Here is a 27458-nt window from a genome sequence, read left to right as displayed (position 1 = left end):
TCTGGGCTCTAATAAGACACCCTGCCTTGTTCTCTGGCTCAGGGAGTCGTGGGGGCAGACAGTAACAGCCCCAGCCCCGGGCCTGTTTCCGGAGAGGCATGGGACTGGGCTGTGCAGGCCGGCTGAGGGCTCCCCAGGCAGAGAAGAGGACCCAGGTTTGGGCCTCCCCCCACCAGCCAGGCCCGTAGAGGCTGTCGGGGCAGGAGAAGGTGGGAGGCGGGGGTGCAGGTCAGCAGTGCAGGTCCAAGGCGAGTTCTGGGGGCAGGGAGGACCTTGACTCAGCTCGTCACCTGGTTTCAGGCTCACACAGGACAGAAGGGGCAACCACACCCTGGAAGGGACAGGGCCTGGGCCCCCCCAAGTTTCAAGGTGGGTGGGAGGCTGAGGAGGGACCATGCTCTTGACGGCCCCCCAGGTGCAGAGAGGGGTGTTCTGGGTGCCTCGGGGATGGGACCCTGTAGGTCCTCCTATCCATCACCAGACAGGAAGTATCCAGCTCCCTCCCACCCCCCGGCATGGAGGTCTGGGTGCTGGACTTAGGCCCAGGCAGGAGATAAGCCAGGGTCCTGCAGCCGAGTCCGGCTGGTGGGAGTGGGGGCCACGTCGCCTTCCTTAACCTGGTTGCCTCCTTACCCCCACTTCCCTCCACCTGGCCTTAGACCTGCCAGGCCTGGGGGTGCTTCATGGGACCTCCTCTGGGGAGCAGGGGAGGAGGCCCTGCTGCCCCTCTGGGATCTTCACCCCTCCCTCTCAGCTCTGGCCTGGTCCCAGGACGTTCCCCTCTCGCCTGTCGCTCTGTGAGTCCTGCTGTTTGCTCAGAGAACGAGCTGGTCTCCTAGTTAACGTCAGGCAGAGTGGCCACTGAGCTCGCGGGGAGCAGCTCTGGAGCTGAAGGGGCCGCGCCAAGTAACTGGGACAGAGGGAGGGCGAGGGCCCGGGGGTGACGGGAGGCGGGGTGAAGGCCTGGGGGCTGCAAGAGGGGAGGGTGGGGTGGAGTGCCAGCGGTGGCAGCAGTGGGACACACGTGGTCTACACGTGAATGCTCACTCAGTGAACGGGCACTGGTCCAGCAGGCGTTCACACGCACGGCCTGGGTGGCCACACACATGGCACCCGGCACCGGCTCGGCTCGGGACACTCTCACAACAGCCCCGCTGCACTCCTGAGGCCCCCCCGAGGGGCCGGACCTGCACAGGCTCCCCACCTTACTCCCCCAGCACAGCGGCGGCCCCTCTTCAGACAGGGGAGGAGTGATACGGGGCCTTCAGGGAAATTAACTTTACGAGAACCTTTTCTCATCTCCACTCAGACAAGAGGCGCTGGAGGCTGGCCATGGGCAGTAGGGCGCTTCCCGTGTTGGGAAAACCAGTGGGACCTTGTCGGGTCTTTTCTATAAATATCGACGCAGCACAATGCTGGGTGTGGCGCTCCCCCCACCCTAGAAAGGGGCTCCAGCAGGGAGGGCCTGGGGGTCCCCGCGGGGCACAGTGGAGGGCTGGAGAGGCCCAGCAGGGGTCGGCCCTTGGGCGCTGGTCCGGGTCTAGCCGCAGGGCAGCACCAGCCCTACGCCTGCACCCGAAGACCTGGGGGGGGGGGAGACGCAGGGAGCCCGGGAGCCTCTCAGACGTGTCCTGAGCTGGACCCCGGAAAGGCCCAGAATCGGGAGCTGTGGAGCTCGGGGCTGGAAGCTTGCAGAGCGCACGCCATCTTTCCTCCTGGCTTCCTGGCTGTGAGGTCAGGGTTTAGTGACCTTGCCCTTCTGTGGGCCTTGGCGTCCCCGAGTGTAAAATGGGGACAACCTTGAGACCCCCCTCAGGGGTGCCCACAGCAACGGGAGTGCTGCCTGGAGGCCTCCCTGATTCCTCCGTCAGGGCACAGTCCTGGTCCTGAGGCCCTGCCCTCACGGCCCAGCCAGCACCCAGGGCTGGGGGTGGTACAGTGTGCACACACCTGCCTCTGGTTTCCCGACAAGGGGCCACACCATGGGGACAACCCAGCAGGGCTGAAGGCCACCGCCTGGCCGGCTAACCCTGAGCCTGTGCCAAGGGTCCCAGCTCCAAGGGTCCCAGCTCCCAGGGCCCCAGAGGGGTGGGGCTCACCTTGCAAGCCGGGCTCAGTCCTCTGCTGCTGGATCTCCAGCTCGGCCAGCTCACTGAGCAGGGCAATTCCATAAATCCCTGAGCTACGGGGCAGGGGAGCTGTGCTGGGTGGCCCGGGGACAGCAGGGGGCTGAGGGTCCAGTGGGCCTTCGCTGGGCAGATCCCCCAGGTTGATGGTGGCTGCCACCAGGGCATCCAGACCAGGCAGCTCCCTGGGCCGTTGGCTGTTGTTGGGAGTCGACCCCCAGCCCTCCTCTTCCTCCTCCTCCAGCTCTTCCGCCTCGAACTGGGCCTCATCCCCGGCCTCAGCCTCCGTGGGGGCCTGCTGCCTGCCGTGCTCGGCCTGATCCAGGGCACCCAGGGTCCCCTGCTGCTCCACAGCCTGGGGGCCGGCCCCTAAAGAGGGCCCTTGCTCTCCCTCCTCCCTGCCCTCCTCCGTGGTCCTCTCCTCTCGGGCCCCTCCCTGAGTGAAATCAGCCTGGCCAGTGGCCTCAGGGCCCCCTCCCTCGAGGAGGGACCCACACTGCAGTTCTCGCAGCCCCTCCAGTGGGCTGGGGCCCTCTGCCTTCCCCGGGGCTCCCCGCTCGGCAGGGTAGGGGGTGGCGGCAAGGTCCTGGGTGGCCTCCCTGGCCCCTGAGGGCAGCCCGGTCTCCTCTGGGCTCTGAGGGCCGTGTAGGCGCAGCTCCCCGGGTGGCAACGTCCTTGCCAGCTCAGGCTGGGCCCCTGGAGGAGCGGTTTGCATAGTTTTGGGGTCCGAGAGGTCAGATGAGTGCACACTGGGGGGCTGGGAGAAGCCCGAGCCGGCCACGGGGCACGTGTATCCGGGAGGCAGGTCTGCAAAAGAGAGAGCAGCTGGGGGTGAGATTGGTCCCGTCACAGAGGAGAGGACGGCCTCAGATACCTCAGACCCACACTGGGGAGGGAGGGTCCCCAGCCAGCCCTCCGCCTGCGGAACGTGTGAGGCCAAGCAGGGACACAGGATGCCGCGGGGGGACTGGAGGGGAGGCCCCCGGAGCCAGGGCTCCCAGGCCCTCCTCTCTGGCCAGGACAGCTCCTGCCACAGCCTCAGGGGTCCCGGGGGGCTGTCTCCAGCACATGTGGTGTGGCTAACCAGAAAAGGGGGGTTTTTAAATAAGATACTTGAATCAGGGCTTTCCCTGAACCAGAACGAGTTGGCAGCCTGTTGGAGGCATTACGCCCCATTAACTACAATAAAAAAAAAAATAACTAAGGCAAGAAAAAAGTCTAAAAAAAAAAAAAAAAAAAAAACCCGCCACCTTGGCTGGCTCAGTCTCCTTATTGTGGAATTGGGGCGGATTTTATGTTCTCCACACGGCTTCCAGTGTAAACTCTCGGCCTAATTCGGAGAGAATCAAATTGCTGTGGGGGAGCGTGCGGGCGGGCAGGCGGCTTCAGAGGCCTCGGCTGGGCCTGGACCCTCCAGCGCAGGCCCTGACAGCGGGGATGAGCTCCCTGGCCCAGAGACATGGCTGCTGCCCTGCGGTCCTGCCACTGTCCCTGGCAGCCAGGCACGCTCTCAACCACGGGGCCCCGGTGCCGGCCAACCGGGCCTGGCCATCTTGTCCCATCAGCCAGGGATGGGGACCCTGAATGCTTCTCCCAAGGGTCACCCAGGATTGTGGAGAGAGAGGAAGAGGAAGAGCAGGTGTGGACAGGTGACCTCGCCATGGGCCCTACCACAGGGACTGGGGAGGTGAGGGAACCCCTGCAGGTGCCAAGCCAGGCAGCCCTACCCCCATTCAGCTGTGCCCGTTGGCAGGTGACAGGCCTTAGAGTGGAGGGGGGAGGGCCGAGGCCAGCCCAGTGCTGCCTACTCTCACCTGGCTCCAATGTGCTGAGGTCGGCTCTGGGCCGCTGGCCCTCCCCACTCTTGTCCTCGGCGCTGGGCAGCTTGGAGCCAGGCCTGGGGCTGCCGGTGGGGCAGACGGATAAAGTGCACGGGGCGCCGGGATTCGGCGGTGGTGTAGGGCAGCTGGCGGGGGGCTTCAGGGCAGGAGAGTGGCAGCAGGGTGACAGCTTGGCAGGGCCTGCGGTGGCGGGCGTGGGGGCGCCCTTGGCCGTGGGGGTTAAGGCAACTGGCTTGTGGGTGGACTTCAAGGCCTTCTCCTGGGCGGGCTCCTCCAGCTCCAGGTGGTGGTCCTCGGGCTTCTGCTGCTGGGGTGGGGAGAGGCTCAGCCGGGCTGGGCCCCCTGCTCAGGGCGGCAAGAGTGGGGGGGGGGGAGTGTGCAGCCGGGAACGCCCGGGCCAGGCCAGGTGGCAATAGAGGGAGCCAGTGGTGCCCTGGGTGTGGCCGAGGGGCGGGTACCTGGAACTGGGCGGCCCGCTGCTGCTGCAGGGCGTAGAGCTCCTGCTGCCGCAGGAACTGGGGCCGTGAGTAGACAGGGAGCTGGCCTGTGTGCTGCACGTGGGAGGCGGGGCCCCGGCCCCCATACATGGGGGGCCACAACGAAGCCTGGTCCATGACGTCAGCTGTGGGCAAAGCCAGAGCAGCCATCAGCCCCAGTGGGGACAATGGGGCACCAGGCTGCATCCCAGCCACCGAGCTGGCCTCTCCCAGCCCTCGCCTCCTGCCCATCCACCTCACACCCATCTCTTCGGCCCCGGCCAGGTGCCTGCCTCGCTGCCCCTTCCCCAACCCCTACGGGGGCTGCTCAGGCCCGCTGGTGACAGCCCCACATGCAGACAGCCCGGCTGGGGAGGCCCTTACCAAGCGCATGGGGGGTGGTGTGGGGCGTGGGCTCAGAGGGCAGGATGACTAGCTGTGCGGGGGCATCCTGGGAGAGGGGGAAGACGGGGGGCATGGAGCCGGGCACGGAGGCGGGGAAGCCGGGGGGCAGGTTCTGGTGCAGGGCGGGGTGACCAAGGCCTGGGGAGACAGGGCACAGAGGTCAGGCAGTGCAGGGCCGGGAGCAGAGCCCCAGGCTACGGGCTGTCAGCCCCCGGCCAGTGCCGCCACCATGCCCAGCCAGGACCCCTGCCCTCAGAGCACTGCTGACCGTAAGAATGTCCCCCCATCCACAGGGAGGGGCTGCGGGTGCGTGGCAGCCAGGGTGGGTGCGCAGGGTGGGGATGGGGGGCCGGGTCACTGCTCAGCTGGCTGCTCTGCAGGGAGGAGCCCCCAGCGATCATGAGGTGGGGGGCCAGGTCTCCCGGGCAGCCGCCCGATGGGTGGATCCGGGCGAACTCCACGAGGTCTTTGTTGTCCCTGTACATCACAGGGGTGGGGGGGGGGGACTCAGCACAGCCACCATCGCCACCCAGCTCCTCCACCCCAGCCCGTGGGGGTCACACTCAGGTGGGCCAGTGGCGTTCCCATTGGTGGAGGGGGAGTTGGCAGAGCCCCCTCCAACATGGGCGGAAAGCCCAGCAACGCCCAGGGCCGCGCACAGCCGTGCTGGAGACAGGCCACAGACCCTGACAGCCCGGCCATTAACCCCACGCAGCACCAGTGGGGGAGCCAGAGGCGTGGTCCGGGCCCCACCCTGAAGGCCGCAGCCTGGTTCTTACTGCAGCAGCAGCTCGCGGCCAGCGAGCCCCAGGCGGTCCTCGCACAGGCGCACCCTTTCCTCTTCGGCCTCCAGGTCCAGCGCGTGGGTGGAGCGGGGCCCACTGCCAGCTGCACGGTTTGGAGACAGTAGAAGGGGTGAGGGTTGGGGCAGCTGGGGACCAGCAGCTAAAGCCAGCATGGACCTCATTTCAAGCCGTGGGGCTAAGGAACTGGAGGGCCTCACAGGGAAGGGGCAGAGCAGGGCAGCCCCGGGAGGAGCCGCGGATGTGGGGAGGTGGTGGGTGAGAAGGCCCAGGGCCCCACCCGAGGAGCCTTGGGTGGGTGGGTGGGGGGCAGGTCAGGGATACCCCACCCTCGCCTCCCTCTCTGTGGAGGGGCCATACCTTTGAAGGCAGGGGCTGCCCGGCCCTGCCTCCCCGTGTTGGCACCGTAGGCCGCCTCCGACCGGCTCACCGTGTCCTTCTGCCGGGCCAAGGCCACCGCTATGCCCACGGGCGGCTGCCGCACCTCCCCGTCACCATGTGGAGCGTCGTGCTCCCTGCTTCGGGCACAGTCGGGCCTTTCCACGTCGCCGGGGGCCTGGCCCGGGCCCTTGGAGGCCGGGAGCTTCGCGTCCTGCTGGGCGCAGCTGGCCTTCAGGCCCCCCCGGCCCACGAAGGGGGCCTTCTGGCCGACCACCAGCGCTTGGTTGCTGTACTTGAGCAGGTTCTTCATGGCCGAGACCTCGTCGGGCGGGGCGGGCAGGTCCTGCGGCAGGAGCGCGGACTGCTGCAAGGGGCCGCCAAAGGGGTCCAGGTAGGCGCCGGCCTTGCGCTCCTCGCCGATGGCCATGGCGGCGCCCTGGCCGGACTGGACGCTCCACGGGGGCGGGGGCGGCCCACCATAGCCCAGGGAGGCCAGCTCCAGAGACTTGCGCTTGGCCTCAGCCCCGCTGCCTCCCGGCTCCGCCTCGGGGGCTACCGAGTGCTGCTGATGCCGGATCCGAGCCACCTTCTGGGCCCCGGGGGGCCCCCCAAGGGCCTCCTTGTTGGCCGTCTTGCCTAAAGTGCAGCAGGCCTGGGTGACCTTCCCGCCCATCGGGTCCTGGTGACTTGGCCGGGCACAGTCCTGCGAGGGAGCAGGCAAATCAAAGTAGCTGCTTTTGTCCAGGCTCCCTTTGGGGAGCCCAGGGAAGGAGGCCTCGGGGCCGGCGCTGTCCAGGTACTCCAGGCCCTTAAGCCGGGGATTGAGGGCCACCTCAAAGCTCCCGGGCCTCCGCTCGCCCTTGCCCTCGGCCTTCAGGTGGGCATAGGAGACCCCGTAGGGCGCAGAGTGGTCAGGTGCTGCAGCCCCCTCCGGGTGCCGGTCTTTGCCTTCACCCGCCACGGCACAGGCCTCGGCCGCCTGGAAGGGGCGGCTCTTTTCAGCCAGGTGTCCCACAGAAGGCACGAAGGTGGGCCCGCTGGCCTTCAGGTCCCGGGGGACTTTGTCCTGCAGGGGACAGAGCCCGTCTGGGCCCCCGTGCAGCTGCAGGCAGGGGAAGGAGCCAGCAGCCGTGCTGAGGGGCGGGGGCGGCCCGGCGGGCAGGCCGGACGGCACCGTGTAGGATGCGGCGTGATGCAGCATCTGTCTCCGCTCCAGGCACTCGCTGAAGGCGGGCCCGGGCTCTGCGGGGCCCACCGCCTCCTTGGCGCAGCGTCCGGAGGACGGCGCGCCCATGCCGGGCCGCCCCAGCATGCCCCCCGCACAGCTGGCCAGCGCAGCCCGGCCCAGCTCACCATCCAGCACCTTGGTGTTGAGGAGACAGGAGGCCAGGTGCTTGGGGCGGCCCTCACAGGCGCCGCGGGCCACGCTGCCCTCCTTACAGTGCGTGTCCCCAGGCACAGGCAGCACCAGCTTGTGCCGCATCCTGCCGCCGTCCTCCTCCGCCGCTGGCCGCTCCTTGCCCTCAGCCGCCTTGCTGGCTTTCTCTTTGCCCACGAGGAAGCGGTCAAACTCCTTGCTGCCCTTCTGCAGGTGGCCGGCCTCGCCCCGGTCGCGGCTGCAGGAGCCGATGGGGTGGCTGGGGGCGGACCGGGCCACGCTGGGGAAATTGTGGTTGGCGGGCAGGAGCGTGGGCTGAGGGGGCAGGTTGCGCAGGTAGAAGTTATCTGCTTGTGGAGAGAACTGAGGTCAAAGGGAAGCCCGGGGCCAGGGCTGGAGGGTGCAGTGCCCCCAGGAGAGTGCTGCAGGTTTCCCCCCTACCCCATCCCCACCACTGCCCGGCTCGCACGGACTTAAGGGTCAATGTCTGAGGAAGGTTTAAAGCTGTAAAGCATCTGTAACGTAAGCTTGGCCACTGTAACCTTTTTCAAACATGCTGTTCAATGGCGTTAAAGACATTCATCTGCAGCCTTCATCCCTGCCCGGCTTCAAACCTTTTCCATCGTCCCAAGCTGAAATTCTGTCCCCATGAAACGCTGACTTCCCATGCCCCAGAAGTTCTGACTTATGTTCAGCCCCCAGGGATGGGAGCTGTCAACTGCCCAGCCCCCGTGCCCAGCCTAGCACCCAGGGGGATTAGCAAAGGGAGGGCGGGCGGGCGTGGGCGGCAATGTGCCCTGAGCAAGTTGAGGGGGGATGAGGTCTGGGGCCACAGGCACCCCCCTGCACCCCACACAATGCTGGGGGAGTGTAAACTGGCTGGGTCCTTGCAAGTAGCCGTCAGAACCTTAAAAGCTAAGGAGGCTGTGGGCTCATAGTTGGGGGATGGCTAAGTGGACAGCACATGGCGTGACGTGGCCACCACGCAGCTCTTGTGCCTGGATGCCCAGCCACGTGAAGAGTTGCTGGAGAGAGGTCCCGGCAAGGGCACCGTACACTGTGGAAGGCAAAGTGCCCGGCTCTTAGTAGCCCCCGTAAGTGCCAAGACCCTCAGAAGGAAATGAGCCCGGGGGAGATGTGTGTCTGAGGGCAGGCTGGGTGTGAAGGACCAGACCATCTGCTTCCTGAATACCCTGGGAGGCCCCCAGCCCTTCTGCACCATATCTGTGGTCTTCTAAGGCTGGGGGGGGGTGGGTGGGTGATTGTTTAGCGAAGGAAGAAAGGAAAATGGTCCCAGGTGGCCGTTCCCACCCCAGTCCTCGTGGGCTCCCAAGGTCTCTGCCGCTCTGGGCCCGTCCAGCCTGGCGGGTGGTGGCTGCAGCCCCTGCTCCCTATGCTGGGCCGTAGTCTGCTGTCCAGCCCGGGCCCTCAACCTGGGGTGCCTTGCTCTCCACCCGAGTCCCCGGCCAGCCCTGGGGACACCCAGTGCTCCCTAAGCTGGGGCTGGGTTTTCGTTTCTGGGGATGTTGGGGGTTGCCCTCCTCTACACCCAGCTGGGCTGGTGGACAGGCAGCCTGGATGGCCTGGAGCCCAGAGAGCGAGCAGACGAGAAGGAACAAAAGAAACATTTGGAACTTGTAAAACTGTCCTCAGCTGTGTAAATTCCTTGTCAATTTCCTGCTAATTAAAGCAAAGGGAAGAGAGTAGCCTGGCTAAACCCAATTAGCTCAGTTTCCAAAACCAAAGTGCTCTCGGGTGGAGCTTCACCACTGCACGGTGAAAGGCTGAGGGCGGGCTGGCCTGGAAGGGGGCCCCTCGCTCCAGGTCAGGTTTCTGGGGCTGGGACCACCTGCCTGCCCCTGACAAATGCTGTCAAAACAGCAGCACAAGCAGGGCTGACATGGGAGCCTAGGGGACCCAGCCCGAGGCCCGTGGGGGGCTGTCCTCTGGGCAGCAGGCCATCTGGCCTCCACCCCGAGGTTGGTTCCCTGAAAGCGTCCGGTATCTGTCCATCCCCTGGGTGGGGCTGGGGAACTTTCCTGGGCCTGCCTGCAGGCAGGGTCTTATCTGCACCCACCCCAGCTGGCCAGCCCTGCGTTGGGCCAGGGCCAAGGCCGAGGCCAAGGCCTTCCACAGCCTCCGCCGCCCTGCCTGGACAAAGACGCAAGATGGACCTCAGGGCACAGGCCGACATCATGGAGGGGTAGGCTGTGAGGGGGAGGGGCTGGGAAGGCAGGAGGGCAGGTGACCCTTCACAGGGTCACCTCGCTGGGGGCCCCGCCCTACCCTGAGGCTCCTTCAGGACACTCTCCGGCCTGGCCGCTACCACCTAAAGCCTGCTGGGTGCTCTGTGGGCCCTTCCTCTGCCCTGGGGCTCCTGGGGCTCCCCGGACCTACGCCTGTCCTTATCCATCCTCCCCACCCTGGGTGGTCCCTCTCCTTGGGCTGGGTCTGACCCCCACCAGGAGTGTCCAGCCACCTGCTGGATACCCCAGGGAAGTCCCCCCTCCTCTCCAAACAGCTCCTCCACAGGTGCGCCCCCGCCTACAGCCGGGGCATCAACAGGGGTCATCCAGGACCCCCGCCCCCTCGTGCCCCTCCCAGGCCCCCCACGGGGTCCCACGTGCTGTTTCATGTCTGTGTCACCTGTCATCTGAACATAGTCATGGACTCAAAAGTCCCGCTGCCCCAGCCTCCTGGGCCCCACCCCAGGGAGATCTTTCTAAAATGCAAATGAGATGTCCCCCTACCCGAGAAAAATCCTGGAGACAGGGCACCAAGGCCTCAGGCCACTCCCCACACCTGTCCCATGTCCAGGTGGCCACATCTCCCACAGGCTGCCTGATGAGGTCTGTGCCCTTGAGGCCGGGCCTCTGCACGCGTGTGTGTGCGCACGTGTGGAGCAGCACGCCCTCCTCCCGGAATGCTCTCCCCACGGCCCCAGCAGCCCTGCCTTCTCATTAGCAAAGCCCCACCCTCAGTGCCCCCCTCCAGTAACACCTCCTGGAGGTCCCCTCCCCTCCTGTCCACGGGGTAGAAGTACCTCCTCTGTCCGCTGGGGCACACTGTTGCCCCCACTCCCTGTCACTGTCCCACCTGCTCCGCAACCTCAGGCCCTGGTGTGGGGTGGCGGCCTGGGCCGCGAGCTCCCTAGCTCAGTGAGGGAGGAAGTGCAGGCATCTGGGGGCCTCCTCCACCCAATGGCATCCTTCCCCCGAGCTGCCCCTGGGACCCCTGAGCTGCTGAGGGTGGGGTACAGGGCAAGGCAGGCGCTGAGGGAGCTGGGCGCCACCCCCTCGGGGCCGCGCTTACTGGAGATGCCTCTACCTGGCCATCAGAGCTCAGACGGCCTGGCTGTGTTTTCAGAGTGCTCACCTGGCCCCAGCACGCTGCTTGGCTGTGATCCTGGGCCCCCGCAGTTTAAATTCTCCCTGGGGCCTGAGAAGCAGGCCCACCTCCCTCCAGCCCCTTCCCCTGCTGTGGTCCAAGACCTGGAGGGAGGGTTCACCCCAGCTGGTTGCCTTTACCTCGTGCCCCAGAAGCCCCCAGCCCTGCCCCCCACGCCTCCAGGACTCCCTGCACCCCAGGCCCCACGCGGTCCCTCACGGCCCCACGCCAGCACTTGCCTTTTTGGGTTCCATAGAAACGATGTTGCCCATAGAGAACATTGCTGTTTCCATGGTGATCCAAGTGGCTCATGGGTAGGAAGGTGGATGCCAGACTCCCCGAAAATCTGGGGTACCCTGGAGCTAGAGAAGCAAGGAGACCAGCTGCAGAGGCGCCTCCAGGCCCTGGGCTTGTACCCGCCCTGACCCCAGGGAGGCAAGAAGCCGGCGGGTGGCCCGGGAGCAACGCCGCGTGGAGCCCAGCGCGCAGCCCACCGGTGGGAAATCAACCCATCAATACATCATATTAACTCTGACTCGACTAATACCATCCCTCCGGTGTGGCACAAATTGAATTGCTGATGGGCTGGGGCGAGAGGGGAGGAAGGAGGAGGGAGCCTTTGATTTCTCTCCCAGCAGCACTTAGCAGTGCGGGAGCTGCGAGGCCGGGCAACAAAAGGGGCTCTGGAGAGGCGTCTTGGGAGGAGGGAGACAGCACGGCTTGGGGCCAGGAGAGCCTGCGCCTGGCCCTCCTCGGCCTCCATCCGCAGGCCCCCAGGCCAGCAGGCAGCTCTGAGGTGAGTGGCCCACACCCTGGGGCTGACTTAGCTGGTGAGGCAGGCCTCCACCTTGCTGGAGGCCACAGGCACCGGGCTCCTCTGTGCTCTGAGACCACCAAAACGAGCTGGTCCCCAGCGGTGGCAGCATCGTCCCCAGAAGAGTTCCCTGCATTGGTCCCCAGCCCTGAGACCTTCCCTGGAGCTTTCAAGTCATGTCAAGCAGGCCCCTCTCTGTCCCTCTGAGGGGCCTGGACTGTCTCCCTGCCCTGGCCCTGCCCAGCGTGGGAACACCAGCCACACCTTGGACCCAGTTCTACCCACAGGCCTCAGACTCTGGGGGCCTCCGGCCACCTGGGACACACATCCCACCCGGCCCCCCAGAAGGGATGAAGACAGAACGAACGCTTGGCTGGGGAGGCCCATCCAGGCGCTGGCACCCTGGCCAGGAGGAGCAGGGGGAGGCGGATCTGCCGGACGCCCAGAGCTTCCTGCCACTTAGAATGCGGCTCACCATGGCCGGTCCTTCCCCCCAAGGCCTGGCAGCGAGGCGGTGGGGGTGGCCCGAGGTCCTGCAGCCAGGAAGGCTGCGTCGCATGCTGGGCTGGGGTGGGCAGGACGCTCTTACTCCAAAACACAGGCTTTGAGCTAATGCTCTTCGCATTTACCCACGGAAAATGGGTCCCAGAGCAGTTTCTCTTGGGGATCCCATGGTTATCACAGGAGCACCTGGCTACTGGGAGCACCCTCCTACCCGACTGTAGGTCGTCTGGGCTGTGACCAGGGAGCAGGAACCCCGGGGTTTCCCCGGGGAGCAGCTGTGCAGGGCCAGGGAAGGGGGAGCTGGTGCAGCCCAAGGTAGCAGTCCTGGAGGGGAGGCGGGGGTCCCAGGGCGAGTGTGTGAGCAACAGTCATATAGCCAAGCCTCGATGCGGGGGAGCCGTGACCCCGGGCCTGGGGAGCAGGGGTGTCGGAACCCCCGAGTGGTCACAGCCACGTCAGGATGTGTAAGAAGCAGGGAGCTCCGTGGGATCTTGCTCAACGACTGTTTTCCAAACTCCCTTTCAGAAGGAGAGGCTCAGAGCCCCAGGGCGGACCTCCAGGCCCCCAGGCCCTCAGAGGGCGTGGGGCATCGCCCAGCCCGAGGCTGGCCTAGATGCAGAAGGGATGAGGGTGGCGGAAGCTCTATCTCAGTGCCGGGGGTCTGTGGGTGCATGGGGGGCAGCCCTGGAGCTCACTGGGAGTACTGGGGGTTCAGGAGGCCCCTTGGCAGGCCTGAGGCCTGGCCAGTGTGGGTGGAGCTGTGGAACCGGCCAGCGCAAACGTAGGGACGGAGGAGAAGCCGCAGGGGCAGGGTTCAGAGTGGAAAACGGTCAGGCGGCAAACAGGGACACTCGCGACTCCCAGGATCAAGTCCAAAGGGCACTCCCTGCACCCTGATCCCAGCAGGTCCCTCCACAGTGGCCACCACTCTGCCAGCCCCTCATGACTCAGTGTGATGTTCTCTGGCCCAGGGGGTCTGAGGCGGCGCCGCGGAACACCAGCTCCAGCAGGTGCTCCACGCAGAACACAGTCCCACCCAAGAAGCTCAAACAACGCTGCCCACACCAGCCCTGTTGGGGGCTCCCCACCAGCATGGGTGCCGTGAAAGCTCTGAGTAGCCCCTAGATGTCTCCCCGCCTAGGGATCACCCCCTAGGCCTGCCTGAGGACACGGGAAGGCACCCTCGGCCACCCTGGCCTGTCCCTGGCGCCCCGCCTCCCGTGGGGGGCACAGCTGAGTCCAGAGAGCCTGGCCAACTGGCCTGGTTTGTGTAAGGAGACACATCTGGAGCAGATGTTTCCCAGATTCAGCTCAGCTCCTGGAAGACTTGACGAGAGCCGAGAGCCGGGCGGGGACGGGGCTGGGGCGGGCAGGGGCAGAGGCCTGTGTGTGTAGTATGGGCGGGGGGGCGGGTAAACCGCCGCGGCTGCCCCCCTTTAATTGGCTGCTGTTAAATGTTTTACGGGGCCTCGTACGGGTAAACAGAAGTCTGTAAATTCCTCCTTCCCAGACGCTGTTTCCCAGGCACGGACCCCCCGTGACCCCTCGGGAGGTCTGGGCCTCCCGCCACCCGCCCTCCAGGGGAGCAGGCACTCAGCTGGCCGGGTGCTGGGCTCCTTCCTCCCGCACCCTCTGGGGGCAGTGGAGGGCGATGGGCACGCATGTCCCTCCGCTCCTGACCCGGGGCTGGTGGCCAGGGCTCAGGGGACAGAGCCCTACCCGGGGCCCCTCCCTCATCTCCGGTCTGCCCGAAGCCCCACCCTCTGGGACCCCAGGAGGGGAATGAGGGCTGGAGGGAGGAAGGGGGTCAGATGGGGAAGATGGAAGAAGAAACAGAGGGGCGTGTGCAGGGGCTGGGTGAGGCAAGGCCCAGACGGGTGGGCACTGGGGCAGGGGGCCGGGGAGGAAGGGGAGCAGTCCTCCCAGCCCAGCCACAGGAAGGACCCTTTCTTCTTCCCAAGAAGACTGTACTCTCTGAATTGAAAAAGGAAATAAAAAATGCTTTTTATGAATCAGAGCAGCTGTTCTGAGATTAGAAGCCAGAAGCCAGGGCTGCTGTGGCCGGCATGGGAGACGCCTGGTCCCTGAAGGGGCTTCGGCAGAGGAGAATGTGGTGGTGGTGGGGGTCCTGATGAGGGCTCGGGGGGTGGGGTGGGCACGGGGTGGCGGTCAGGGCCAGCTGCAGACACCCCAGGCTGGAGCCCGGGCAGCGCGGCAGTGGGGCTGGTGCAGGGGCGGTGCTGAATGTCCTGGCACCCAGAGCCAGAGTCCCTTGAGCCCACACTCCTCTGGGAGTGGTGTTGTCCAGAACGCCCTTGCCCCACTGAGGTTGGCTACTACGTTCACCCCAAGTGACAGGAGGCTCCAGCCTGTGTCCCTGGTCCCCTGCCACCGTCAGAGCCCAGGAGGCCCCTGGAGAGTATGGAGAGGGACCCTGGGTCTCAGTGGATGACCCACTGAGGACGCCCCCCCATCCTCCCCCCGCGCTCTGAGTTATCAGGAGATGACTCAATCTTGAGACATAAGTGGCAACAGGGGACAAAGTTTCGACGCCATCAGCACCTGATGGGACGCAATGAAGTGGAAGCGGTTTTCGGCTGGCAGGGGCAGCGCAGACCAGACCCCTGGACTGCCAGGATGCGAGGTGACCACCTGCCCCCACCCCTCCCAGCACCCCCTGGGCCTTTGCTGGCCGCGTCCGGGGAGGTTGGGAATGTTGGTGGGAAGTGTGCTGAGTGGGCAGGAGAGGGATCAGGGGCAGCCCGTCCCCGGTGGGGGCTGCCTAGAGGGCAGGGTTTGAAGGCAGAAGGGGCCAGAGGGCAGTGGGGACAACTGACACAGGAAATGGGTGAGAGCGTGGGGGGCCTCCTGTCCCCGAGAAAAGAGGTGGATGCCTGGGGGGACCCAAGGCCTGCTGCAAGCCTTTCAGCTGGAGAGGAAGGAGGGGTGGCCCCAGCACCCCCACATCTGCCCACCTCTCCAGGGTTTCACTGCAGAACTTTCCCAGAAGCCCAAGGTGCCCAACACCCCACTCGCCCCAGATCAGACCCAGAACCTGCTCCTCTCACCCTGGCTGGGGAGGCAGCAGCTCCCTGCCACCTGCCCGCCTGCAGGGTCCACCCTCCGGGGGGAAGACGCTGCTCTTGTGCCGCTCAGAGAGCTGGACGTGAGGGAATAGTCCTGGCCAGGTGTGGGGAGGGGTGCTTGGCCAGCCAACCAGAGGGCCAGGATCCCCTGGGTGGGGGTCAAGGAACCTACCACTGCAAGGCCCCTGGGGACCCTCACCCCCAGGCCCCCAGTGCCCGCCACCACCAGGGTCCTGCCCCAGACCCACGATGGCAAGGCCTTCTGCAGTGGATGCCCCTTGCCCCCATGCCACCTTGACAAAGGCCTTGTCCCCTCCCTGGAGGCTCAAACTGTGAGAAAGTTCCCCCCATGACTGAGCCTTGAGCTGCAGGGGCCGCCAGCAGGGTCCCAGCATCAGGTCCCAAGGGCCAGGAGTCGTGCTCTTCCACAGCCAGCCGTCCTGGGTGGGCTCCGAGGAGCCCGGGTTGGACCGTCTCAACTGCCCACCTCCTCTGGGTCAGGCCCACCCTCCAGGACTCAGCAGAGCCCCCTGGATGAAGGCCCAGCAGACCACCCCTCCATCTCCGGCTGGCCCTGACAGATCCCAGCCTGATCCATCTGCAGCGATCCTCGCACACACCCAGGCAAACGCCTATCCTGCTGGATTCTGCCCCATGGGCCAGCCGGGGGCCCTGACCCAACGCCCAGCGCTAACTGGGTGCTGGCTCTCTCCCACGTGAAACCCCGCTCACTCAGGGTGCCACGGGGTTTCGACTGCACCGTGTATGTCCACCACAGGATAGTGACCACCCAGAATGCTGGGAGAGGAGGGCTCTGAGGCTGCGTCCCCATGCAGCGTGTGAAGCGCTACAGACGGCCGACGATGTCCGCTCTGGGTACGGGGCGGGGGGGCCCTGTCTGCGAGCTGGGAGGACGCTCGCCGCCTCGGCTGCTCTAGTGTCTGCAGGGAGTAACCTTGCAGCAGCCCTTCCCCATGTCCTCCCTGCTCCTAGCCAAATGGCCCTGCTTCTGTCCACGAGCCTGTCATACGTGCGGTGGTCAAGACCCTTGGAAGTCCAGGCCATGCTTCAAAGCACAGCTCCCAGGATCGACCGCCCTGGGCTTTGCTGGCAGGAGCCGAGTGAGACCCCTCCTCGGGCTGGGGGCTGCTTTGGAACCCCTCAGGGAGCCTCAGACTTTCGCAGCTTGGGGTTGGGGCTCGAAAGTGTTACACGTGGCTTCCCATTTCGCTCCACCTCATCAGAGTCAGCCTACTGCGCACAAATGCGGACGCCCCTGGCTGCCCAAGGTTTGGGGCCTGGCCACCTTGGTCTGTTCGCAAGCCGAGAGGAGAGGCTCAGAGCTGGGGAAAGGTGCCAGGCTCCTGCGGGCACCTCTGGAACAAAAGCAGCAGGCAGCCAGCCCAGGAGCCAGGTGGAACGCAGACAGTCCCAGGCCCCTGGCACGCGCTCGGCAGGGAGGAGCCGGCTCAGGCCTCACCGAGCAGAAATGCAGGGCTCGGCAGAGGCCCCTCCGAGGGGGCGGGCCTGTGGGCTGGGGATGGCGGGGGCCCGGGGCTCCCTGCAGGCCTAAAGCTGGGAAAAGAAACAGCGTGTCAGGGCCTGGAGCTGAGAACAAGCTGGCCTGACCCCCACACAGAGCTCTGACTGCCTGGGAGCTCAGCTGGAGGGAGCACTGCGCTGCCCCTGCCCAGACCGCCCCTACCTTCCTGTGAGCTCCAGGCACCGCCCCCCCCCAACAGGTGGGGCATCTGGGACACACGCAGGTAATCACGCTTGGAAGATCTTGGGGACTTGGGCCATGGGAACGACTCGAGCCAGCCCCACACCCGGCTGTGCAGCCGGCAGGTGCATCTGCCCAGGCGGTGGCACCAGGCCTCTCTCCCACCCTGTGAGACCCAGGGCTACCCATACCACCCCCGCTGCAACTGTCAGCCCAGGAAGGCACCGAGGCCCTCAGCCCAGCAGTGGACAGTTGCTACAGGGGACAAGCAAGGACAGAGGAGTCCCTGGAGGCCAGGACCCTGACAAGGAGGAGTTGGGCTGATACAAGGCACAGAAAGGGGCCAAGGTCATGGGCAGGGGGCAGGGAGGGCTGGCCACACAAAGCCCAGAGAAGGCTCTGAGGGAGCAGGGCTCCAGACAAGACAGGCCACTCTCTGGCTATGAGGCTGGAGAGACCTGTCTGGGAGGGCAGCCCTGATCCCCACTTTGGGCCTTCCCCAACACTGTCCCCAGGTCTCTGAGCAGCCAGCTGTCCCCGCTGACCCAGCTCCTTCCCTCCAGCATGAGCAGGGACAGGTGGGCAGGGTGAGGGGTGCTGCCTAGACATGGGGGCATCTTCACCAGGCTCACGGGGGAGGGGACGAGGCGTGATCATCAGGGGTCCTGTTGGGCAGATTCAGAGGCCACTTGGGCCACCAAAAAACAGGCCAGGAGCTGGGGCTGGTGCTGCCAGGGTCCTGGGGAAAAGGACCAGGTCCAGGACGGGGGCCTGTTTCAGAGAAGGGTGGGTGGAAGTCTCCTCTGGACAGGAGCCAGGAGGCCTGTGAGGTCAGGCAAGGATGGTGGACACTGGCTGGGACCTTGTCTCGCACAGACATGCTCCCAGAAGCCCTGTCACCAGCCCTGACGTCTCAGAGGGACAGAGGGGGACAGAGGGACAGCTGACAGGGCGTGGGGAAGCCAGGGGGCCAGGAATAGCAGGGAGTACCCAATGGCCCTTTGGTGCACCCCTGCCCCCACTGGAGGGCGACCCCGCCCCAGGCGGTGTGGCCACGACTGAGGTTGGCCATGCTGACAGCCAGCACGTGTGCCCGCTGCCGCCCGAGGCTCCCCCTCCAGGTGGCACAAGAGACCGTGAGTAGCCCAGTAGCCCACAGCGGCTCTGGCCCCCACCCTCCCCCAGCTGAGCCCCCAGGAACAGAGTGTCCTTTCATGGCCCTGTGGGTGGTCCCACCAGGCAGCTGGGGGGCGGGGTGGGGAGGGAGGTGGCCAGGCTTGCTGACAAGGGGGCCAGCTGTGCTGCGCCCCCTCCTGCTAGGACCCACCCAGGGCAGGCGGGCTAGCTGGACGCTGGCTCACCCCTGCCTCAGGCCAGCTCCGCCGCCCACCCTCACCCGAGGCCTCAGAAGGGAAAGTCCGGCCTCCGGTGGGCCCCCTCACTGGGGCGAGCCTGGGGGACCAAGAGGCCGAGGGGCTGGACAGACAAGCTCTGCCCCAGGCCAGATGTTCTGGGGCGGATCCTCCAGCTCCGGGGTGCCTCCTCTGCACCCCAGCTGCTCCCCCAGGGACACAGGAAGCCCTGCTCCCTGCTCTGGCGGCTGTCCCCCATATGGTGGGCTGGGTCCACCCACGGAGGGGTGGGGGCCCTGCCTGGAGTGGAGGGGCACCTGGGCCCATCCTCCCTCCTGGCCCCCACTGGCATCCCCCCCTGTCCTGGCCTCCTTGCCCTTAAACTAAGAACCCCTTTAGGAGCCCAGCTCCGACCAGCCCTGGGCTGGGGAGAGGGTGGCAAGCGGACTTGGCTGGACACCTGCCTCCCCACCCATCCCAGGGGTGGTGGAAGGCAGCGGGATGAGAGTGAGGGCCAGACCTCTGAGCAGCCCGCCCAGGCAGCCCACCATGCCTGCCGGCCCCCACTCTCCGGCCATGTCGCGTGCCCCCCGCTTGCCTCACCCCCCTTCTCCAGCACACACAGCAGAGAACAGGCCCCGGCACGCGGGGAGCCAGCTGGCACCCAGTCAAACTAGCAGCCAGGCACGCTGCCAGGGCAGCCAGCCAGCAAACGCTGCCACTCGCCCGGCCCCGCCCGCCCGCCGGCCTTTACGCTCAGCTCAGAGCTCACAGCAGCGAGGCAGCCGCACCACGTGGCCTGTTCTGTCGGGGAGCGAGGCTGCAAAGGGCGGAGGGCAGGGGAACCCCATCGGAAGGGGATCCCAAGGCGGGGCAGCTTAACTGGAGATAGAGAAGGAGAGACAGCAAGGGGGAGACAGAGGCACGGCCTGGAAGTGGATGGCCCCCCAGCTGGGATCTGGCAGGTTGGGGTGCTCCCCCCAGGGCCGCTGCACCCCACACTCATCTTCAGTTGCGGGTAGGCCCCGCTCTCCCCAGCCCCGTGCGCAGGAGCCTGGGAGGGTGGCTCAGAGGCCACACTTCTTTCCCCATGTCCTGCAACCACCTGTGTTTGCCTGCCACTCCCACAGCCCTGCCACGTGTGCCCTCCCCCAGGAGACTGTGGGCACGTCCAGCCTGAGGAAGTGCCGGGGGCATTTCAGGGCTAGGCGGGCGAACAGCTGACCCCTGGCCCTCAGAGCAGGCCTCAGAGGGAGGCCCCTCTTTCTGCTCAGGCTGCCCTTGCTGGCAGGATGGGGCAGGGGCTGGCGGGGCTGGCACAGGCCAGGGTGTCGCCCCCACCTTGGCCCCCCACCCCATCGGCGGCCCTGGGGCTGGGGCTGGGGCTGGGGCTGACAGCAGCAAGGCGCCCCGCAGGCCGCAGGCCGCAGGCCGTAAGCACCCCCGCCGAGGCAGAGGTAGCCGTTGGCTCAGGGGAAGTGCGTGTCTGCAGGCCGTTGAGGGCGCTATCTGCAGGCTGCCTCCCAACCAACCCTCCCAGCAGCTCCCAGAGGGGCAGGACCTTCTCCCTGCGCCCCAGGGCAGGTGGTGCTGCCCACAAACCGCCCTCCCTGCAGGCAAGGTCCCCAAGGGTGGGCCAGAGGGGCAAGGGGCTATGAGCCTCCTGATGCAGAGCTGCCGCCACTCCCGGCCCGACCGGGGCTTCCGCTGAATACAGCCTGGCGGGCCCACGCACCTGCGGCAGGGCCGGGGCGGCAGCGGCCGTTAGTTCGGTTGAGGTGGTCCCACTCGGCTGCTGCGGGCCTCCCCTGCCCGCCCCACAACACTCGGCTCCCTCCTTCCCCCGCAGACATCCTGGGAGCCAGATGCTCCTGCCAGAGCCAGGAGTTTGCCCGGCAGACACAGAAGGCGGGAGGGCTGGAAGGAGCTGGGGGCCGGCGTGCCAGAAGCTCGGCGGGGCCCACCCACGGCCGCCCAGGAAGCCTTGAACTGGCGCTCGGCACTGAGGCACCGTCTCCCCTCGGGGAGGGTGCCGAGAGTGCCGGCGGGAAGCAGGCAGAAGTGACACTGGGCCAGGGACCCTGCTCTGCCCGCCTGGGTCCTCGGGGCCGCCCAGCCTCTCCTCCACCAGGGAAGAGAGCTGCTCCTTATCACTGGCCCAACATGTGTGCTCTGCACGGCGCTTAAAGCCCAGATTATTTTAACAACTGTCCCTCACTCGTCACCTGCCCTGTTTGGAAAACAGCCCCTTTCTTGTCGCACAAAGAGGTTTCTCTCGCTCTCCAGCAGCGCCGGGCGCTAATCTCCGGCCTGGAACTCAGGCGGCAGCGGGCGCGGTGTGTGGGTCCGCGTGCTCTGCAAACACAACGCCCGCCGCCCAGCAGTCATTGAGTTTCGGTGGTGCCGGTGCCAGGAGCGGAGAGCCCTCTGTGCCTGCTGCCAACTGCAATTACCTCTCCGCGTGCCAGCCGCCGCCGGACTTAACCCTTTCCACGCTGGGGCGCTGGGCAGCCGAGTGGATACCGGCAACTGCGGGCCGGGGGCGCAGCCCACATCACAGTGCCGAGGGGCTGAGCGGACAGTGGGGAGCTGGGGGTGCCTCTCCCTGGGAAAGCCAAGAGGAGCCCTGGAGTCCTAGCAGTGCCTGCAAGGGCCCTTCGGCCAGCCATGAGGCCTGAGAGGGACGCATATGAAGCACCTACTGTGTGCGCAAGGCTGTGACCCACGGGGAGGCAGGGGCCTGGGAGGGACACTGGTGCAGGCCAGGCCCCCAGGGTGGCAGCCTGAGCGTGCTGACAGCTCTCTCCTCCCCACCCCTCCCTCCCAGCTCACACATCTGGAGCCCGTACCTCCTCAAGTCTGGGAGGTGGGCGCAGCCCACAGCGGAGGGCACAGCCCCGTCCGGCCGGCCCAGCTGTGTTCCACATTTCCTCGGCTCCCCAGAGCCCTCCCAGCCCCACCCCCTTCTTCCCTCTCTGCCCATCTGTGGTGCACATCTGGCCAGGACCACTGCCTCACAGGGTCCGCCCACTGTTTCCAACCAATTACCACCTCCCCCTTGGGGGCTTCCTTGACGGGGAGGCAGCCCCTTGCCGGAGTGCTTGGCAGGGTCGGCCAGCTGGCTCTTGCGGGCCATGGCGGGGGAGCCCTTGGCCTCACCCCTGGCCTCACCCCTGGCTGCGGGCACAATGGTCAGTGACTCCAGTTGCAGGCCGCTGCTGGGAGCCCGGGCCCCAGACTTACCTTCGTGGGAGTGGGAGAACCAGATCTGGGAGGTGGCGGGGTGGGAGCCGCGGTAGGCCTGCTCCGAGGGAGAGGGAGTGGGGCCGCTGGGGTGCGCGGAGGCTGCCGAGCCCAGGCTGCTGGTGAGGAAACTGCCCATGAAAGACGAGGCCGGAGAGCTCCCCATCAGGCGGCTGCTGGCTGTGGACACAGGGGGCCAGAGTGAGTCTGCGCAGGGACAGCTCCCACCAAGGAGCCAGCCCCTCTCCAGGGCTGATCTCAGGTCCCAAGCTCCCCAGGTTTGTCTTCAAACAGGCAGGAAGCCAAGGTGGGAAAAGCTGCCCTCTCAGACCCCAGACAGTCACGGTCAGGGCCCAGAGGTCCTGGCACCCTCCTGTTACTGCAAAACCCCCAAGAATGGCACTTCCGCTGCTACCACGTGGCCCACCTTCACCCCCACCCCCATCAACCAGGTGCCAGGTGCCATCCGGAATAAACGTTCAGGGCCCCAGGGCATGTGGGAAACAGGCAGCCCTGTGGGTGAGTGTCTCGGAGGCAGACCCCTGACCCCACCAGGCCAAGGCTGTGGAGACTCTGGGACCTCTTAGCCGGCGGCAGACCTGCCAGAGAGATTCGCCCACACCTCCCCAGAAAGTCTGGGGTCAGCAGGGCCCAGCCAGGGGCCCTGCCCCACCCTGTGGACCCAGTGGTCTCTGCCCACCCCCTGGATGGCACTGGGGGGTGGCCTTTCCCCACAGTAGGGTCTTCAACCTTCTCCCAAGTGCAGTTAACTGACTCAGCAGACTAGAGGACCCTATCCCAGCTGAGTGGGAGGAGAAACTGAGGCAGAGCAGAGGGAGGGACGGGAGGAGCCTGAGGAAGCTAAGGATCTGCTTTTAACGCCCCAGGGATTCTCAAGGTCGGGCCCTGACCAGCGACATCCAGACACGGGCAGCCAGCCTCCACAGCCTGCCCACTGGCACCCTCAGATGCTGTGTCCCCTCTCTGCCCAAGTCCAGTGGCCGAGAGTTACCATGGTGACTGGTGGATTGCACCGGAAGGACACAGGCACACACAGAGCGCCCGGTGGGTGGTCTGGGCTGCACTGCTCAGCCCCCACCCTGGCAGGGCCCCCGGCACCTTGTCACCTCCACTCCATGGGCAGCGAGCCTGGCTTGGACCTTCCTGGGGGATGGGGAGCAGGGACCTGGGGGCCTGCCATCCCCTCAGGCCCGATGTCGGGGCCTGGAAGGGTCTGCAGGGCTTCTATGGTCCCAGGAGGCTGCAGGCCCAGCCCGAGGTGAGTCAGGGCCGCTGTTCCCTGCCCAGGAGGCAGGGGGAATTTGTGAATTTGTGATGCCTCACCCAGCCTGGCTTGGCCCTGAGAGCTTCCCAGACAAGAGGTGACTCAGCAGAGAGGCGGCAAGGCCCTGGAGCAGGGGAGAGGGAGGGGCTGTCCCGGCCGGGACCCTGGCAGCTCCCCTCCCCACCCCTCCATGTGTGAATGGGCCCTGTGGATGAGGGGGGCCTCTCCCGGACACGGGCCTCAGAGGCAGGGTCTGTGAGCCCTGGCTGGGCACTGGGGTGTCAGCTGACCTCTCTGGCAGGGGTCAGGCCAAAGGGAGACCGAGAGGACCGAGGGGGCAGGGGGCGAAGGTGCCCAGGAGCCAGGGACTTCCCGGACCGCAGGGCTGGGACTGCCATGGGTCCTGGCCAGACCACAGGCACATCCAGCCAGGGGAGGGGACTCTGGGCTGGGAAGGGAAGTACTGGCCTCTCGGGCCGGCGGGTGGAGCAGGCGGGAGACGGAGGGCAGCCTCTGCTGGGCTCCAGGGACCCTGGGGGGGCCATGCCTGTGGGATGAGTGAGGCCTCTTCCTGCCTCGCCCAGGCCCACTCCATGTCCCCCAGGCCTTCCCACCCCCGCACCCTCCCAGGGAAGTCCCTCCGCCCAGCTCCTCCCGGGGATAGTGGGAAGCAACCGAGTCCAGCAGTTGGTCTGGATAAAGGATTTCTCTGGGAGCAGGGCCTGAGAACCTTGTGCTCTCCCACACCGCAGCGGGCGGGGGCGGGGGCGGGGGCCAGGCCCCAGGCCGGGCGGGAGAAACAGACAGCATCCCAAAGGGCCGTCCGGCCAGAGGAGCCAGGAAAACCCAGGCTCCGGCAGCCCCTCACAGGGCCTCCATGCCTGAGGGCCCTGCAGGGAGGGGCGGCAGGCCGCCTCTGCAGACCCACTGCCCACATCCCTGAGGGCCACCCACCTGGGGCTGGGGCAGGGGGGAAGCAGGCCGAAGCCCAGCAGGATGTCTGATCCGACTGGCCCCCTACGCTGGAATCCAGATGGGGGCAGGGAAGCCATGGGACACCTTCCCCTGGCCCCAGGAGGCGGATCCTGGCCTCGACAGGGGACTCTCCGGGGTGCCTGTTTTGACAGCGTCCCAGAAGGGGGTCCCACAGCGCGGGAGCTGTGGGGAAGCAGCACTGCAGTCCAGCCAGCCCCAGTCCTGGCTCCGCAGGGGCACACACCGGTGGCGGGCCGTGCTTCCTGCTACGCGCCAGCCTGTCTCCCAGCGCAGGGGGCGGCTCTTGGGGTGCTTCCAGAGTCCATGAGGAAGGCACCCTTGTCCCCGAGTGTGGGAAACGAGCTGGGGGGATGGCGCTCCAGCCCTGCCCCGCCCCGTCCCCTGGTCTCGGTCCCAGGCTCCCCAGGCCCCCCTTTGCTCAGAGCCTTCACAGCTGCCCCTGACACCCCACATCTCCCAGGCTCACAGGCAGCCTGCAGGGCCCAAGGGTCCCGCCTCCAGCGGGGTCCTTCATCGGGGGTCTTCTCCCTCATTTTTCCTTTCATATCAAAAACAGAAGAACCTGGTCACATAAATATTACATATCTACACCTTCGCTACAAAACACACAAGGAAGGAAGCGGAGCTCACGGGAGCCCACTGCCCTGGGGCACAGCCAATGAGCGCTGGGGCCACCCTCCAGGCACTGGTGCATTTGCCCTGATGCTGTGCCACCGCCTCTTGTGGGGAGACCTGTGCGGGTACCCAGGTGGCCTCTCCCTCCTGAAACCACGGCCCATGGCAGCAAGTCCTGCCTGGGACTCTCACAGTCCCTGAGCAGCGGGACAGCCCAGGTGGACAGACACTGGGCAAGTGGAGCTCCGTGATCCTTGCCCCGCTGTCCTGAGCTAGAAGTTCGGTCCCACAGGCCTTGCCAGGTGGGCACTGCTGTGCTGGGGGATGGAGAGGGGGCTGCTGGCACCTGGAGCCTCCCTGAGCCCAGCCAGCCCCTGACCCTTGGACAGAGTGTCCGGGTTCTGATGTCACCTCCACCTCCAAACCGTTCGGCAATGGCGCTGTGCCCAGCCAGCAGAGGCACAGGCAGGCCTGGTTGCCACCCCTCCAGCCCCCGCCTGCCGCCCGGTAGCCAGCCCCAGACAGAGCCTGAGCAGAGGCGGCCTGGGCCCCGGCCAGGAATGGAGCCGCGCAGCCAAGTCTGGCCGGGAACTGGGCTGGAGGCTTCTTTCCTCTTGGCAAGGTCCTTGCCCACGGAGTGCTGCGGTTAGCGGGCCAGGAGGGGATAGTGGGAGCCCCAAGCAGCAGGGAGGACCAGAGGGGCTCTCTGCCTGGAGCCCCTGGGCTGGGAGCCCCGATCCTGGCACCGTCTGCACTAGCCCTTCTCAAGGGAGGCGCTTTGCCGACCTTGTACTAATCCAGGTCACCACATCCCAGGTGGTGGGCCCGCCACGGGGCTGACGAAGAAATGGGCACCATTAGTGCCAGCCCCCCAGCCCCGGGTGCCCAGGCTGGGGTTCGGATGAGGCCTGTCCATCCAAGGCTGCCCTGGGCTCTCCAGTGAGCATGGCCATGGTGGCCAGTGCCCTGCATTATCTATGGACTCTCATCCCAGCCACCTGGCACAAGTTTAGTGCCACCTTGGGACAGGGACGTGAATGCTGGGTGAGGTGACAGCAGGGCCACCGAGGGAGGCCACTCGGTGCGGGACACCAGCCCCCAGCCAGTCATCCCCACTGCCCGGCTGGCCCAGGCCAGGGTTTGCGGCCCCAGACACAGGGCTCCAGCCCCAGCTCCAGGGCCGCCTCAGCTCTGCCCAGGACACCGCGGAGGCCTGGCCCGGGTGCCCAGCTGGCTGAGAAAACCGCTCCGGAAGCCAGAATGCCCGGGAGGGCTGGCTGACACCCCCCACTCCCGCTGCAGCCCAGCTCCTCAGGCACAGCCCCAAGGCCCACCCGTTCCCACGCCCCAAGGCCCAGACAGCGTGGGGCGGGAGACGGGCCGTACCTGGACCCTGGCTGGGCAGCTCCCTCCCTCCCAGCTGCCCTAGCTGGGCAAAGCCGGGTCGGAACGCCTTGACACCCCGAGAGGACAGAGCCGGGCTGGGACGCCTTGACGCCCCAAGAGCCCAGCCCTTGCTCCCAGGGCCACTGTGGCCACAGCAGAGGCGACGCTATGTGGCCAGGCAAAACGAGGGGAGGGGCCGTTCTCTGCCCACCTGTTTGCCAGGCCCACCTGCTATAGCTGAGACGGGTAACAGATGTTGGGCAGCCCCAAGGGGCGCTGGGGGGCTCCCATCTTGGAGCCCAGGTGCTGCCCTGGGGAGCCTCCCGTCCAGGGAGGGTGTGACTGGCAGCAAGGCTGGCAGCCCCCTGCCTCGCACCCCAGGGGTGAGGGGCAGCACGCCAGAGGCTGGGCCTGGACGGGGTCAGGCTGGGAGGGCCGGGAGGAGAGAAGGGCCTTGGGGAGCCGGGGGGAGGGCGAGCCAGAGCACGGAACCACAGCAGAAGAGCATTTGTTTTGACTTAAGTGAGCCACCAAGACAGCCTCCTCCCTTTCTGGAAACAGAGACATGGGTTGCAAAAAAAAAAAAAAAAAAGAAAAGAAAAGGCCTCATTGCGAGGCTGGAGGCCGCTCCTGAGAAGCCAGCCCCTTCCCAGGCTCCGGGCGCTCCCGCTGCTTCCGGAAGCCCAGCTGACGGGCTGCTGGCACCCGGCTCCCCAGCGCTGCGGCTGGTGCCCGCGCCAGCTCCCACCCTCCCTCTCACACCTGCTCAGGCTCCCTACCTCCTCCAGCCTCCTGCAGAGCCTGCCTGGGTGCTGGGGACACCCGGATCCCCTGGGGCCCTCCCTGGGTCTCCCCCAGGACACCTGGGGCAGCTGAGACACTGGAGCGATGGGTGGCCTGCCTGGGGGGGGGGGGCAAAGTGTCCCTCCCATGCTGAACCAGACCCCAGAGGGGGAGAGTGGAGGGGAGGAGGAGACAGGAAGGATGACGGCCCACCACATGGACTGGCCCACATTCCTCTCATTCCGGGAGAGGGAGGGGGAGGGAGGATGTCCACCCCGGATGTCCTGCGTGGACCGAGGTGGAGAGGCCTCGGTCCAGCCTGCTGGCAGGCCGGTGGGCGTCCACCCATCTGACCACCCAGGAGAAGGATGTTGGGGAGGGGGACTGGGATGGGGATACCAGGCCCTGGTGGGAGGGGCCCCACTCTGGGACTGCCCACAGGAAACCCAGAGCAACTGCAGCTGGGCCATAGAGGCCACGCCCCACTGCCGCCCACCAGACCCACTGTGGGAGGACATGGGTCTGCGGGCTCAATCCCAGGTGACACCCAGGGACATGCGTCGCTGGGCTGGAACCCACCAGTGGCCGAGGCATGAGATAATGTGTGCGTGTGCGTGTGGGCACAGAGGTGGCCGAGGGCTGTGTGTGGGCGCTCGGGGGTGTGTCTGGGTGGGGACCATGGTGCTGAGTATACACCCAAGCTACAGTTGTGCTCGCAGGTCTGGGCTGTGGGCTCTGAATGTGCACGAGGTGGGAACTTAATCTCCTGCGATGGGGGTCACATGGCCCTTGAAGACTTGCTTCGGGGTCATGTTCCCCTTGACTGGACTGGACCCTAGAAAAGGCTCCCAGCCTTCGGTTCTGTCTGATGCCC

At 66.4% G+C, this 27458-nt stretch overlaps 1 protein-coding gene across 5 annotated transcripts in view; it reads right to left on the bottom strand.

Annotated features, from left to right (window-relative positions):
* The window catches only part of BAHCC1 (BAH domain and coiled-coil containing 1), a 62548-nt gene that overhangs the window by 13281 nt on the left and 21809 nt on the right, over positions 1–27458 (bottom strand). For 4 of the 5 annotated variants that reach the window (XM_074343954.1, XM_074343958.1, XM_074343955.1 and 1 more), the window contains exons 3-11: positions 21520–21699; positions 11037–11159; positions 6012–7757; positions 5628–5736; positions 5117–5325; positions 4828–4986; positions 4426–4589; positions 3941–4274; positions 2100–2933 (exon numbers count right to left, since the gene is read on the bottom strand). In XM_074343954.1, the coding sequence (XP_074200055.1) occupies positions 2100–2933; positions 3941–4274; positions 4426–4589; positions 4828–4986; positions 5117–5325; positions 5628–5736; positions 6012–7757; positions 11037–11159; positions 21520–21699 (3858 nt within the window). The remainder of the gene's footprint in view (positions 1–2099; positions 2934–3940; positions 4275–4425; positions 4590–4827; positions 4987–5116; positions 5326–5627; positions 5737–6011; positions 7758–11036; positions 11160–21519; positions 21700–27458) is intronic. The other variant, XM_074343957.1, reaches the window with a different exon arrangement.

Source organism: Camelus bactrianus, chromosome 16, assembly GCF_048773025.1.
Source record: "Camelus bactrianus isolate YW-2024 breed Bactrian camel chromosome 16, ASM4877302v1, whole genome shotgun sequence".
Classification (NCBI taxonomy): Eukaryota; Metazoa; Chordata; class Mammalia; order Artiodactyla; family Camelidae; genus Camelus; species Camelus bactrianus.
This window is presented reverse-complemented; position numbering and strand designations above follow the sequence as displayed.